This window comes from Drosophila gunungcola, chromosome 3R (assembly GCF_025200985.1).
Source record: "Drosophila gunungcola strain Sukarami chromosome 3R, Dgunungcola_SK_2, whole genome shotgun sequence".
In the NCBI taxonomy this organism is placed as follows: Eukaryota; Metazoa; Arthropoda; class Insecta; order Diptera; family Drosophilidae; genus Drosophila; species Drosophila gunungcola.
Genome location: NC_069139.1, coordinates 4,371,994 through 4,387,108, shown reverse-complemented (window position 1 = coordinate 4,387,108; position 15,115 = coordinate 4,371,994). Strand labels below are relative to the sequence as shown.

Here is a 15,115-nt window from a genome sequence, read left to right as displayed (position 1 = left end):
GTTTTGTGTAATTTAACATGGCAGTTTGTTAACAATTTTATCAGGCCCGAGATGTTTCACCTACCGAGTGAGGGAAATCGCTTCGAGAGCTGTAAATACAGACGCGTATGCGTATGCGTATGTTGTGGGTTCAGGTTTTGGGTGGCCATAATTTATGCCCAGACTAAGTGCATTATGTTTGGCACTCGAGCTTTTAGTTGCCCTCTTTCCGCTTTCCCCCCCGGGCGGACTCAATTATTTGTGGCAATTGGCAACGGCAGTTGGCGCAACTAATTTGACTTGAGCCGCGTATTGTAGGCAAACAAGCAAACAGGCAAACATTTGAGCTCGAACATATAGGCTTTAAATTAATTATGTCAAAAGGTACACTACAAAACAAATTTTATAATGGGTTACTGATATTTCTAGCTAAGACAGAGCTTTATGGTAATTTAGAAAATGTATTTGAATGCCAATATTTTATAGTATAACAAAATTTAAATATGAATATAATATATGGTGTTTTTATGAAAATCTGAAGCAAAAATACTAAATTTTAGTTAACAGAAAGAACGTAAACAAAAAAAACTTATGTTATAGTATTTTTGAAAGGAAAAGGAGGTTCAAATATTAAATTTTAGACATGTTTACATTTTGGAGGATTGTTTGTTAAAGGGATATTCTTAAGGTCATTTTAAAACCAGTTAACTTTTAACTGAAACATACTTAAAAATATGATGTAATTATAGATCCTTTGTCATTCTCATTACCCATAGTTAAGTTATGGCTGCTGTTTATTTACCTGATAAGCGAAATAACCCCTTTAATTATTAACCCTGGTGACTAGCCCAATTGCTAACCCCATCCAACGCCAACATCAATGTAGAATCATTAACCGCTCTGACTCAAGTGCCATTTACCACACAACCTCTCTCTGTCTCACCCGAAATTCATCTTATTAGCTTCACTGTAACCTCTGTATAGCACCCTGTGGCATTCATAACACCCCTCCCTACCCTCACATGACTCACGCTGCCAAAAAAAAAAAGAAAGAAAGAATTTGGCCAAGTGTTTTACGTTCTCTGCTGCTCGTTTCTATCGCTCTTTTGCAGGATGGACAACGCGGCCATTTAGAGGGCCTGGCATCCGTCTATTGCGAGTTGCTAATGGCTCCCTTCGGGGACATTTTGTCGGCTCTCGAGCAGGCGCGCCAGGCGGCCTGGGCGGAGCGGAGTCCGCTGCACAGTACCGCCCAGCTGATGGGCGGAGTGGGCGGCATCGGCGGCGGTGGAGGAGGAGGCGGTGGGGCTGGCGGCAGCACGGGCAGCGGAAGCGGCGGTGCGGCCAGCGGTGGCAGCGGCGGGAGCAGCGGCGTACTGCACCATCGCCAGCAGCACGGCCATCGCGGCCATTCGATGCACGGCGCCGGTCTGCCCAATAGTCATAGCCAGCCCATTTATGTGCCCGGAAAGTACTCGGTATGTATGATGATGACCCGGAACCACCACCCAACTATCCAAAATCTTCCGCCTCCTTAATCACCACAAAAAAAAAAACAAGAAAATAGAAAACGAATGACTCCATTAGCGGCCCCCTAAGGAAAATATTTACAAAATCAACAGAAAGAACAAATTTTTTGCAAAAAACGAAAACCGAAAATTGATGTTGGCGTTGCTTAATAAAAAAAAAATGAAGAAAAATAACCAAAAAACCATTAAGCATCTATCCGAATAAATCTATTTAATTGTGTGTTAAGAATTGTGTAAATATTTTTAGCTTGCTTGCGTTCTCCACTTTCACTTGCATGTTGTAGTTGTGTTTACTTAGCCCAAAAAAATACTAGATAAAATGAATAATTTTCCATTCCAAAACCGACTGTTTCAGCCCTCGAGTTGTTTGTCCGACAAGGAGGAGGATGAAATCTATGGCTTTGGCTACGGCGTCTTCGCACCCCGAGTGGCGCGAGGAGGGTTAACGCAACAGCAGCAGCTGCTGCAGCAGCAGACGCTGCAAACGCAGCAGAGCATACAGCAGCAGCAACTGCAGCAGCAACAACAGTTACCAATTGTGCCAGGCCAACAGCAACAAGCGGGAGTTGGACCGCATCAGCATCAGACTCTGCCACCGAATGTCGCCCATTTGAATTTTGTGCAGCAAAAGTGAGTAACATACTTTATTAGTTTTTCTCCTCTTTATTGAATTTTAATAATAATTATTTTTTAAACAGCTGCCTGAGTCCGCGTTCTGCTTATTTCTATGAATTTCCACCGACAGCTGGTAAGTTGAATAAAGAAATATAAATTTCAAATCTAAAAGCCTTGCAGAAGCTCTTCATAAAATGTCTTTATAAAATGATTTAAAAAAATTTAAACTGATTTCGTTTTGATATATCAAAAATAGAATTATTTCACCAGAAACAAAGATTTTAAACTCAATTGCTATGAGTTGAAAAGGGAATTAATATATAAATTATATTAGACTAACTAAAATTCAATTTAAGATTTAACCATTAAATTATTTTAATATTAGAAAAATTAAATTAATTTAATTTTTAATTAAATAATTAATTGCTATTATTATTATAAATAATTATAAGAATTAAACTCCATAAACATTAAATAAACAGTCTACAATTTTAAAAACTTACAAAATAAATTATTCTAAAGAATCAAAGATTTAATATTCTTTGTGATGAATTATATATTTTTTTTGTATTTACAGTTTATTTTAATGAACTAAATTCTAAAGTTGTGCCAAATCTCATTGGCTAAAAACACTCTTGACCAAAGCTTTTGTAAGCTTGAGAGACTTACTTATTTATCATTATTTATTTACTTTAAGAAGTTATTTTAATAAAAAGTATGACTCCCTCTGCTAGGTTTTGGGAATGCGAAAAAAGAGAATATGTAAATCAGCCGCCGACTTCAATTCCCTTTACTAATTCAATTTCTCTCCTTTTTTTTTTTTCTGGATTTTCCCCCGCGGATTTCAGAGGGTCGCGAGACAAAGAAACGCACCACACTGGCCCGACTGCTGAAAGGCTTGAAGACTGTCAATCGACGGGATCGGAACAATCAACAAAATGGTGCCCAGGCCAGGGTAAGTAAAGTACTCCCTCAATACATTTTCCTCCTCAGGATTTTCCCGTTTTTTTCGCCCCACCAACAACAACGCCCTCTAGTGAAACTCATTTTCGCGCTTCGTTTTATGACCGCAAGCAAATTGTTTGTCCTGTCCCGCAAGTTTTTGTCCCCAGCCCTTCATTTGAATCAACTGCTGCGGTAATTCTTTCAATTTATTTGCTCGCATTTCGTTCGGTTTCCTTTTCCCTCGAATTTCCTTATTCTAGGCAGCCATTTTATGACTTTCTGCGTCTTGACTTGAATATTCCGCAGTGTGTTCTGTGTTCTGTGTGGAGTATACTTAATCTTGGCCCTGGGGACATGTAAATTTTTATGCGCGGCGCGCAGCAGCTTCTCCTTTTGCCAGCTGAAAAGGTTAAAAATGTTTTGCCAGCGGCCATGTCTACATTGCCACTTCTCATCCTGGCTGCAGCAGCAGCAGCAGTTTCCTTCCTTCCTTCCTAAAACCCCTTACTCCCCCGCCCAGAATTTGTTGTACACTCGCTTTATCTGCGCCGCTCACAAAGGATTCATTCAGCGCCTTTGATTAGAGCAACCTTTGGGGAAAAGCATCAGGATCGGGAGACGACGGAGCACTATTCTTGAGCCGAGCGAGGCTGGCAATGAAACTGCGAACGGCGAACTGCGGCCAGAAGCAGAGATAACGTGGAACAGGACGACGGCGGCGACGCTGCTCATAAATAAGCAAGGACATGCATAAATTTTTCACAAGCAGCACAGAAAAGAATAAATAAAGGGCCGGGGTAGAAGCGCAAAAATATAAATAATAAACTGCCGTGGGGGAGAAACGGGAGAAGAAAAAAGCGAGAAAGGACCTGCTTACAGATAAGCGCAGGAAATGACTAAGGATATGTGCCTAAGTAGCGGCATCCTACTCACGAAGGCATCCGTGGCCTTTCAAAATATAATTAAACAGCAATCCATGCGTTCGTTCTCCCACCTGATTTGCTATTTATGATAAGAAAACAAACGCATTAAACAGCGACCCGACCCGAGTAGCAGAAGGGTCGAAGGGCAATCCTGTGACCCTGCGACCCTGCTTACCTGACCCTTGACTCCTCGTTATTAATTAAAAATTAAAGCCCCGCTGAAAGGTGTGAAATATAAAATGGCGTCCTAATGGCGATAAAGCACGATGCTGCTGGACTGTCTTTCGACGGGCCTTTTTTCAAGGAGTCCTTGATTTATGGGTAGCCTTTTTTACCCTCCAACTCCAACTCCCCCGTCCACCTCCCCCTCCCCAATAACCACCTTTGTGCATACTTGAGAAAGTTAATAAGCCAGCCGCGCGATTGATGGCAACACAGCAGCAGCACAGCACAACCTCCTCCTCAGCCTGAAAATGAATTGAAAACTTTGCCCTAAATTGATTCCCTTTCGCATTTCCTGCAGGCGGCCAACGATCGTCTGAGGCACTTTCAAATGATAAACGGTGGCGCCGGCGGACAGCAGCACAGTTTCGAGGAGACAATCCATAGGGTGAGTACAATGAAGATAGGTAGATGCACTGATAAGCAAAATGAATGTACATTAATATAACACTTTAAGAGGAAAAATACATTTAAGAAATATGTTAAACTGATTTAAAAGGACTAGATGGCAAAAATAAAATTTAAATTAAGTTCAAATTATTATAATACTATGGTTAAAGACTAGAGAAGCAAGTTCAAAGATTTTATAACATAAAACATGTTTCAAACATCAAAAATCCATATTTAAAAACTATATTTCTTTGCCCTGTTTAAAAATACGTATGTTGGTAGGATGTTTGGTTGGTTAGAATGGAATAGTCGCATAAATATTTATGCAGAAAATTTAACAAGCTGATGTTGCTGCTGCTGTTCTGCAACAGCTGTGACAGCCAGCAAAATTGTGTTGCAACAAAAAAATTTGCACAAACTGCAGCAACAACTGTAGGGGTAAACTTTCGCACACCACCCAAAAAACTCCACCCTCCTTTTGACTGCATTTGCAATGCAATTTCAACACGAAAGCTGCGGCTGTTGCTTTTGAGCACGTTTACCTGTAATGGCATGCCACCAGCAACAACAATTGCAAGGGGAAATGGTGATGGTGAGGGCGAAGGAAGAAGGAAGAAGGGGAACGAAAAGAGGAAGAGGAAGTGGCAGCGTGTGGATGCATGCAACATTTAAAAGTTCATTGCCGTCAACATTCATTATTAATGACAGCGCGCACGGCGCCAAACTAAAAACAAGCAGCAAAATGCAATCAACTCCGACAACAGCAGCAACAACAGACAGACAGCAGCAATGGCAGCAGTAGCAGCAACAGCAGCAACATCAGCAACACCTGAAGCAACAGCAGCTGTAACAGCGACAACAGCAATAGTTAGAAAATGCATTATGCATAACCAAACATTCCCGATTCGGAGGCCATCCCATTTCCATTTGCCCTACCTGAAAGTATACTTTAAATTTTCGTTTGCCAAGAAATTAGTTGGCACATTCTTAAATAAACAAAGTCAGTCACTCAGCAAACGACAAGAGCTAACAACCTTCATTTTCCATTTGCAGTTAAAAGTACAAGAGGCCATGAGGAAAAAGGAAAAATTTCAACGTGAGCACGAGGAGGTAAGTAAGACTGTGACTTTCAAAATATCCAAATATATCGCAATATATCCAAATATTCAGACCACAAGGAAAAGATTTATGCCTTCAAGATGTCTATTCTAAAATTGATAAATGCGAATGGCAAACATTTGCAGTGGCCAGGGATAAATCAAGCATATTTGTTCTGGGCACTTTTCACAAATTAAATAAACATAAAACACTCTCAGCCCGAGGGTTGACCGAAATTGTTGGAATTTGGTAGGCTGTACTATTAATTTCACAGATTCCGTTGCCTTATATTTGCATGCATTAAATACACAAACGGAAGAAACAGTTGCAATTGCACAGGCCAAAAGGTTTTGCTTGCTTTTTCTTGCCCTCCAGCGTACAGTGCGTTTCGGTGTTATAACTTATAACTATCATTAAAGGGAAAACCCACTTTCAACTGTAATTATAATAAAAATATAATTAAACAAGGATTTTCAAAACCTTTCTGCGCAGAAAGTATTTAAATTAATCTTCACAGAAATCTCCAGCGATTTTAAATTACATTTTATATGACATGGCCCAAATGTACGTGTACCATGAAGAGCATATAAACTTGTTTATAACTTTTTCAAGTTATACAAAAATCCATTCGTAAAACTTTTGCGAAATTATAAGACATAAATGCATGCAACTTATAGTTGCGACTCGCACTGTTTGCACTTGTATTTGTTTAAGCAATATATAAATGCTACGACTTCTACATGCACAAGCCAATTAAAAAAGCTATTAAAAATATTTGATATAAAAACAGCAATTATTCCAAGGCATAAAAGCCCGAAGACCAGGCCAAAAGCTCGAGCTACCAAATAAATGTGTGTGCGCGAGTGTGAGTGGCGAGCAAACATGCAAAACAGACGCAGACAAAATGTTAAGCACATAGATACTCACCAACACACACACACTCACACACACACACACTCACTCGCTTAAAAACGAAGCAACAAAAATAATAAAGTGCAACGTGGTGAATGATAAACTTTGGTCTGTCATAAAAAAAAATTACTTTCCACACTTGAAAACGTTGTCCAAACGAGGGACATGATAAAATCGGATGGGCGTGTCGGTGAAAGAGAGTAACTTGTTTATTTATATGCCAAGAGAATTAAATGTGAAAGCCGAGCAAAATTTTTCGAATTGATTGCTTGATAATACAAGCCCCCATATTCTTCACCATAAGCTTTAAGGAAAGCTGACATTTTTCCCAGATTTAAAAACGAAATCGATTAGGGAAATCATTTCTCCCCTACAGCACTCTTAGATCCTCAATCAACTTGGCAGCAGCAGGCACAGTTAATTATGCCAGTTATCAGGCTCAATGATGGATGCACAGCATACTGATGCGAAATTATACACGCAGCACTCAGATACACAGCTGCACTGGGAAAAAGTGATCCATACATTATATAACATTTGCATTTTTAATATCAAAGTAATCAGTTATTATATTTAAACAATTAAATACATATCGTTACTTTAAAAAAAAAAAAACTTTGTTTTTAATTTTAAGCTACTTATTTATTTAAGGTCTTAAAAAAATATATACATATTAGTTTTTCTTGCTATGATTAATACTTTATTGTGTTATAACTTATTCTGTAGTAGTCCCTAATTAAATATAAACTTGTTAGTCTAAATCAGAATTGGATAGTGTTTGTTTTAATAGATATTGATTATAATAAATTTGGTAGTATCTTTCAAAGTGTAGTACTGATATGGATAGTTATGATGATTAAACTTATAAATGGATTATAATAAATATGGTAGTAGTGTTTATTCAACAAGAACTTTGATAGTATAGTTTCCACTTGGATAGTAGACGATACGATTAAGATAATTTTGTATATTATAACCATTTACATGTTAAACTTGGCATGACAATAAGACACTGCTTATCTGATTTGGTTATCAGATGCTTTTTTTTTCGGTGTACTCACACAAATTGCGTTAGTGCACGACAATTTGTCGACTGTTTGCGAGTCCAGGAAAGTGTGTGCTCCTAAGCAAGGGCCATAATTTTTGTGCATAAATGAAAAGCACACAAGAGGTACAAGTTGGTTGGGTGGGGGGTTGTGCTCCATGCAAAGAGGCGGGGGAAGAGCTAGGGGTGTCACATTGTTGTTGTTGTTAGTGCTGATGCTACTGCTGCTGCTGCTTGCTGCTTAGCTTGTGCAAACAACATTCTGTTTGTCTAATTGTAATTGCTGTTTTTGCAGCCCCCACATGGCAAGGAGGCTGCTGCTGCTGCTGCTGCTGTTCCGGCCTTGTTTTCCATTTGGCCAGGAAAAGCTGGAATGGAAAAAGAAATGCCTGTTTGTGTATACTACCCGGGCAACATGAAATATTTATGATGGGAGTGGGCTAGAAATTTTATTTTCCTTTCTTTTTTTTTTTTGGTGGCCATTGCATTTGGCCAGGCAATTAGGCAGGCGCACCCCAAACCTCAGATGTGATTAGAATTGTAAGAAAAGTTCCTGTATCTTGTCTTTTGGCCACGTAAATTTCAATTTGGTAACGGAGAGATCTAACCAATTGTGTGGGGTTGTGGACCATATAACACATACCACCCACTGCCATTTGAATGCATTTTTAATGCTACTGGCCAAAAAAGCTTTTAGCTAATTTTTCAGCGCCCCGCTTTTATTGCCGTTTCTGTAACTGTAACTGTTACTGGTACTCTATTTCTGTTTTGCTGTTTGTTGGGCAGGCGGCCCTGGCATGCTTTTCGCTATCCGGCAGTCAGTAGTCAGTAGTCAGTAGTCAGAAACATGTTCATATATGCTCTCGGAATTAGTATGCAGCGCACATAGAATGCCATTATGCTGCAGGACACTCAGGATATGCCGTGCCCGAAAAAACACAGAGAAAATAGGAACAAGTAGCACATTCTAGTTGGTAGTTCGTTCAGTTCGTTCAGCTTGCGCTGGCAAAATTGTTTTAGTTTTCAAATGGAATTTTGTAATTTTAACGCCTTTGCCTTTGCCTGAGACACTCAAACCGACCGACTTGGCTAATAAGATGCCAGCTGTAGAACTGCAAGGAGGGTTCCTCCAGCTCAAAAGCTGCAAAGCCCGAAAGTTGACAACATTTCGTCCTTTCATTTCGCACAGCAGTCACGTTTGGCATGCAGACAAAGTGCTGCCCAAATACGACCAAACATGCATACGAATACGAATGCGAGAAGGCGAAGGCGTTGACTTTAATATGGCCAAGTTTTATCTAGTTATAGTCTGGCTGAGGGTGCCAAAAAGTTGCCAAAATGAGGACCAGACTTTCTCTAACCAAAAAAAAAGTTGTCACAAGTTGCTGATTAGCCCTGATTGAAATAAACGCATGTGGGTTGTTTGGTTAAATAAAAATGTTATCAATTTTTGAGTAAATGTATTACTAATAAATTATTACACAACAAAATAGTAGAAAGTGTCCAATACAAAATAAAAACTAAAATCGCTTAAAAAATTAAAATAAATTTCTTTGAGCTGATGAAAGTTTAATTTCTGTCTGACCAATATATAACTGTTTGGTCAAAGAAAAGTCACATCTAAAAATTTTTAATTAATTCCTTTGAACTAATGCAATTTTCTTTTCTGTCTCACAGATCCTGCGTGACATTCGACAGGGACTTTTGCAAATGAGTCGAGGAGAAGGACGCATGGGTAAGTAAAAAAACAAATCAAAACGAAACGACAAAAGATGGATAAAGGAAAACTAGTGGAAAATCGGGAAAATATAGGCGAGTGGCCCGAAAAGTATGCAGCCAGGAATTTTACACTTGAAGTGCTTCTGTTGCAAGTTGCAACTGCTTTGCGCTGCAAAGGCCAAAAAGGGGGCGTGGCTGGTCCGCCCGTCTGGCGAGCGTCACATGCATAAGCGAGCATAAAATCTTATGTCCGTTTCCGGACCAGAATCCGAACATAAGCCCCGGACTACGGACTCCGGACCACGGACTTTAGACTCCGTAGGAGCAACTTGCTCGGCTCGCATGTGGCGGCAAATGGCATTGCAAGTTTTGTGTGCAACATAGCGTATAATAATATTGTGTTGCAGCCAGTCGTCTGCTGGCTCTGCATATTTTTCGGGCGCTGGCAAAAAGTTTTGAAAGTTTTCCTCCTTCCCCGTCCCCATTTTTTTCCTCTTGAACCTAATCCTAAGCCTTACTTTGCGGCTGCTAAACTCGGTTTATTCTCCTTGCAGACGATACGTACATGTATGACGAGGCGCTGAGAACGGGCGCCGGCATGGGCATCGCCGGATTGGGCATGCCCATTGGAGTGGGTGGCGGAGGAGGCGGGGGTGCGGCCCATTATGCGGTGAGTGCGCTGCATCATCAAGGTCATTGGTATGACGAGCCGCCCTACGAGAGCGATCCCGATGACTTTCTCATGGCCGGGCTCAACTGCGGACCAGCTGCCACTATTCAGGTGAGAATCTTGATAAAAAAAAATATTATTTTATGTCATAAAACACTTTAAGAGTATAAGTATAAGTAAATAATAATTAAAGAGGTGAACCAAGGACTTTAAACAAGTGTATTATCAGATTTTTACTTTTTTAGTGGACCTCTTGCGCAAATAAAATGTGAAATGAGGTTTATTTATTCAACATATTATTAATAAGTTCATTGCCTAGTCATAGGAGAAAGATAAACCTAAATAGATAGATAAAGAAAAGACATTACCCTGGTAATAATAATCGCAGTAAATCCAATTATTGCAGTTGTTTTTAAACATAAAAAAAAAAACCTTTTTTTATATTTTCAATTGATTTTTTTTAGAATTTTAAAATCTAAAAAAAATTATTTAAATTTAAACTGTTCAAATATCAACTTGAATATACTGCATTTCAACCAATGAAGATATATAAAAAATTTTCGCTCCCTTAATAGTGATTTTTGACATTTCTATGAATAGTTCAATGCGGTTTGTGTCAACCTTTTAAACTCTTAAAAAAAAATGGCAGCGCCAACATTGTCGCAGTTGCAATCACATTTGAAATTTATGCGCCGCATCCTGTGACGCCGTTAATCCTTGTTACCAAGCGAAGAAGAAGGAGGAGTCCTTCGAGCCGAGCGCCAAAACCCGATCCAATACCCGTTTCTATACCAATTTCAGCTGCAACCCGCTTTGATTTCTCTGTGGAATCAAGCCAGCCACAAAAGTTGTGAGGGAGTTTCCGCTCCTATACATTTTTTTTTATTTTTACCCCCGTGTTGAGTTTGGATTTCTTCAGCGATTTTCGCTTTGTGGCTTTCTTCTATTTGCTTTATTAAATTATACGCTGAATATATTTTTGTGCTGGCGCATTGATTTCTACCCACTTTGAATTGTATGTCCATGTCCTTTGGCAATTCGTCGTCGTTCCTTTGCCTGTGTGCATAACTCCAGGACAAACTGCGACTCGAACTCACTTTATTTTTATTGACAGTCAAAAAGTGCATAATTCTTGTTGACTTGCTCGACTTTGACTCTCTCTCTCTCTCTTAGTCTGATTGTGGATTGATCCTGGAAAACAGGAGGAGTTTGGGTGGGGGGGTGGAAAAACTCTGCGAAAGACGTCGCCATCTTGAGACTTTTCCTTTTGCATAATTTTCTTTGCCCCTTGGTTTTTGGCCCCCCCCTCGCATTTCCCGGGGAGTTGCGCTTTTGTCGGAACGCATTAGGCAAGTTATCGGGGGAATTTGTTTTCTTAGTCAATTGAAATCACTCAGCGCCAACTCTCAGGGGCCTTTTGTGGCGTGGGCCTCTTTCGGTTTCGGTTCGGTTTCGGTTTGCTTTTCAGCCGCTTTGATGTGGCCACGAAATTTGTTTAAAATTGAAATGAAACTTTTGCGGTTCCCGAAAAAGGTTAAGCGCGCGCAGTTGTGGCTGCTTAACGGACCGAAGTTGCCAGAGATAATGCATTGAAATTGAATTGTTGTTGGTTTGGTTGGGTCCGTCAGTCAGCAGCCTTTGATCAGAAACTGGACATGATATATGGCTCTCTGTGTGTCATCAAACCAATTTCAGCCGACTCTGCATACCCAAAATATTGAGGATTAAACCAACCCGAAAGGCTAAAAAACCTTTAGCACTCACGCCGATACGCTCGCTCGCTTCGCAAAATCTAATTCAGATTGGAGTATTTTTCCATGGCCCCCTGTGCGCGCACCCAAAACTTTTCTGCATTGCCTAAATTAAAAACGAGAAAACTTTGCAATTCCCTCCGTTGCCAAACAAACATACGCAAAAACCAAAAAAAAAAAAAAAATGTGCGAAAAGAAAACCAAATTTGTGTTCACTAAATTTAAAATTCCAAGCTGAAACCGGCAGCCACATAAAATCAGTGCAACAACAACAGCTGCACGTAAAAGTACAGTGAAACCAACAACAGCAGCAGCCGCAACAGCAAATAAACTCGCTCCTCTCTCACGGCCTCATAAAGTTTTATAACTTTGTTAATTTTTCATAATTTTGTTGCTCTACAGCGGCCAACAAATTCTACTTGAATGCTAATCCCATGTTGTGCGCACTCTATCTCCCTCTCCCTTCACGAATATATGCACTGACAAAAATTCTCACAAAAATACAAAAAACAAAAACAAAAATATAGCTACACAATAATAGTTTATATGAACATCCAGCTAAACTTTAAAATAACATAAATAACATAACACAAAAAGAATGAAAGAAACTTTAGTATCAAAAATTACTTAGGAATATTTAAATGACTTTGGTTACACATAATCTAAGTAAGACAAATAAGTTACGAATGAAATGTTTACAATGAAAGCTTTTTTAAGAATCCTTATAGGTTAATTTAGTTTAAGTGTATTTAAGTTTATAAATCTTGGCAATATTCCATTCCACACATACAATTAGAATTAAAAGTATTTAAGCAAATTTTATTACATGCAATCTTAGATGCAAAATTTCTTATTATAAATATTTTGTTTCTCGATTTTAGATGGCGTTTTTCCCCCAGTGTATGTATGCCCCTCACTCACCGTTTTCTTCTCCGCTTTTTTTCCAGGGTGGCCGTGTGCGCTTCTCGAACAACCGCGAGAGCACGGGCGTAATTTCATTAAGATCCGCCGGAGATATTTCATTGCCGCAACGTGGACCGCCGCGTAGAGGTCTTATCGTGCCGCAGCAGCCGCCAAATCCACCGACAATAATACCCTTAACGCACGCCAGGTGAGTAAGGCTAAGGCCCTTCGGGGCAGGAAAAATATCAGGTGGATTTGGGAATGAGGGGGGGGCATTGGCCGGTTGTTGATTGCCATTATTATTTGCAGTTGAGTTTATGGCCAAAGGGGCCGACACGAAGGTGGCGCATTAATAAATAAAGTGAAGCCCTTTAGAGTGGGCAGTTATGATATGGCAAACACAATTGCCAAACGAACCCTTTTCCGCACTTCAAAGCAGTGGTAGGCAGAAGGATCATTGAACCATAAAACTGTGCCACAAACGAGCCCAGTGTGGCGTGAAAAGGCCTAGCTTTTGGACCAGCAAACACTAATAGCTGACCAAGGCGAAAGCAATCAAACAGCTTCTTCAAGTCGTATTTATTTGTCAATCCGAAAAGGTGCACACACACACGCAAAGGTCCCAAAACTCCAGACAAACAGACTGAGAGTAAAAAAAGCAGCTAGAAAAAAGGGTAGACTTCACTTCATTAGTGCGGTTATCAACGGTCTGCAGCCAGCCGATTGAACGAACGAATGAATGAATGAATGGGGGTTTGAATGAGGGAATTAGTGACTGACAGAGTGAGTGACGAACGAGGAACCAACTTGAATGGCAGACGGCACACATAACGAAACGCATCGATGCGAAAGTCATCAATTTCATATTGTTACGCATGCCACACACTTTCGATATATCTATATATATATATAAGGATTCTGGATCCTGGAGCCTCGAAAAGAGGTTTCCGAAAGCAATAAGAGCAAGGACAGGCCGGGGACACTTGAATGAAATGGCATTATTGCTACTTCAACGCCAATCCACAAGTCAGAGCGCCAGCTCCTCAATCAGCCAGCCAGCTAGGTAGACAGCGGCGAATAAAAATAAAACCAGGAGGGCTGGATGGAAAACGAAACGAAAACCCTGCGCGTTTTCCACACGTACGCATACAAAAGGAGTTGCTGAAATAACTTATACGCCTCGTGCGCCGCTGGGGCCACAAACGAGCCAAACGAAAAGAAAACTTTTCCTTCTCACGAAATGGGAGGGAAATCCAACCGGGAGAATGGGAAAAAAAAGGGAAGGTGGAAAACAAACAGCAAAGGCAACCAAAAGTGAAAATCTCAACAGTGTTGAAGCGAAATGGCAAAAGGAAAATCTGCCAAGCAAGAAAAAGAAAAAAATAAGAAAAAAAAGATATCAAGTATTTATTTATATGACCTTTGTTTGCCACTCGACCTCGGGTCGTGTATATCTCAACCTTTCGGCCCGACACCTTATTTTGCCTTCCCTCGGTTATTGTTTGCCATCAAAATGTTTGCCGTTTTTCGATTTTTAAAGTTTTTTTTTTGGCCATTATAGAAGGCAATTTTCAGATCAGGTTTTTCTATTGACATGACGTTTTAAGAAGATTTCGTTTGTAAGGAATATAAAAAGTGAGAAGTGAAATGGATATTGTTTAAATGAGATTAAATGTTTATTTTAATAGACTTAGCACTGTTGGTTGAGTAACATAAACACTATAATCCGTTTAAAGCTTCCAGATTTTTTTTACTTGTGCATTTATTTTTATCAAGTTTTAGAAAGAAGAAATATTATTAATTTAAACATGGCACATGTGTTTTAAAGGCTAAAGTGAATGATTAACTTTTTAGCTTAGTGAGCGCACTAATAAAGTAACTATTTAAATGTGATTATCTTTGTCTAACATTTGTCTTATTTTATTGCAGATCTCATGATCGTGAGAGCGGCGACTATGCGGGCTCCATCTCAGACCTACAAAGCGTTACCTCCAGGCTCAGTGCGGTGTCGGTAAGTGCAGAAAGCGATTTCCACCCGGATCGGGCTCATTTAACTTGCAGCTTTGGCTTTGGCCGCTACTACTCCTCCATCAACGACTCCAATTCCAAACTACGCTTGGCGGGCGACTGCATCTGAATGCGTCTAAATTGATTAAGTGCTCTTTGTGACAAACAAACTTCGCATTTGGCCAATGTCGTCTGGTCGAAAGTGGACGATAGCAGAAATGCACGTAGATAGAGGGAAATAAAAACGAGGAACGCACACAAACTTGAAAAGCTTTTTAGCCAAGTTTTTCCCCATCCTCATTCCGGGTTTTTAGTATTTTTTCCTTGTTTTCCCGGAGTCGGAGTTGGCACTTAAGCCAGCTAAACGTTGTCTGAATACGAACGGCAAATGCTATTGGTTTGGATTT

General features: G+C 39.9%; 1 protein-coding gene and 1 long non-coding RNA gene across 7 annotated transcripts in view; one reads left to right on the top strand and one right to left on the bottom strand.

Annotated features, from left to right (window-relative positions):
• The window catches only part of LOC128262157 (sterile alpha motif domain-containing protein 5-like), a 161,720-nt gene that overhangs the window by 141,064 nt on the left and 5,541 nt on the right, over positions 1–15,115 (top strand). For 3 of the 6 annotated variants that reach the window (XM_052996265.1, XM_052996258.1, XM_052996290.1), the window contains 10 exons: positions 1,092–1,457; positions 1,864–2,138; positions 2,207–2,256; positions 2,972–3,078; positions 4,515–4,601; positions 5,657–5,713; positions 9,336–9,393; positions 9,932–10,158; positions 12,746–12,909; positions 14,631–14,712. In XM_052996265.1, the coding sequence (XP_052852225.1) occupies positions 1,092–1,457; positions 1,864–2,138; positions 2,207–2,256; positions 2,972–3,078; positions 4,515–4,601; positions 5,657–5,713; positions 9,336–9,393; positions 9,932–10,158; positions 12,746–12,909; positions 14,631–14,712 (1,473 nt within the window). The remainder of the gene's footprint in view (positions 1–1,091; positions 1,458–1,863; positions 2,139–2,206; positions 2,257–2,971; positions 3,079–4,514; positions 4,602–5,656; positions 5,714–9,335; positions 9,394–9,931; positions 10,159–12,745; positions 12,910–14,630; positions 14,713–15,115) is intronic. The other 3 variants (XM_052996281.1, XM_052996273.1, XM_052996298.1) reach the window with 2 other exon arrangements.
• Positions 10,952–12,287, bottom strand: LOC128262315 (uncharacterized). Its single transcript, XR_008268336.1, has 2 exons — positions 11,812–12,287; positions 10,952–11,748 (listed from the first exon to the last, which is right to left on the bottom strand). It is a non-coding gene; the product is annotated as an uncharacterized LOC128262315 (long non-coding RNA).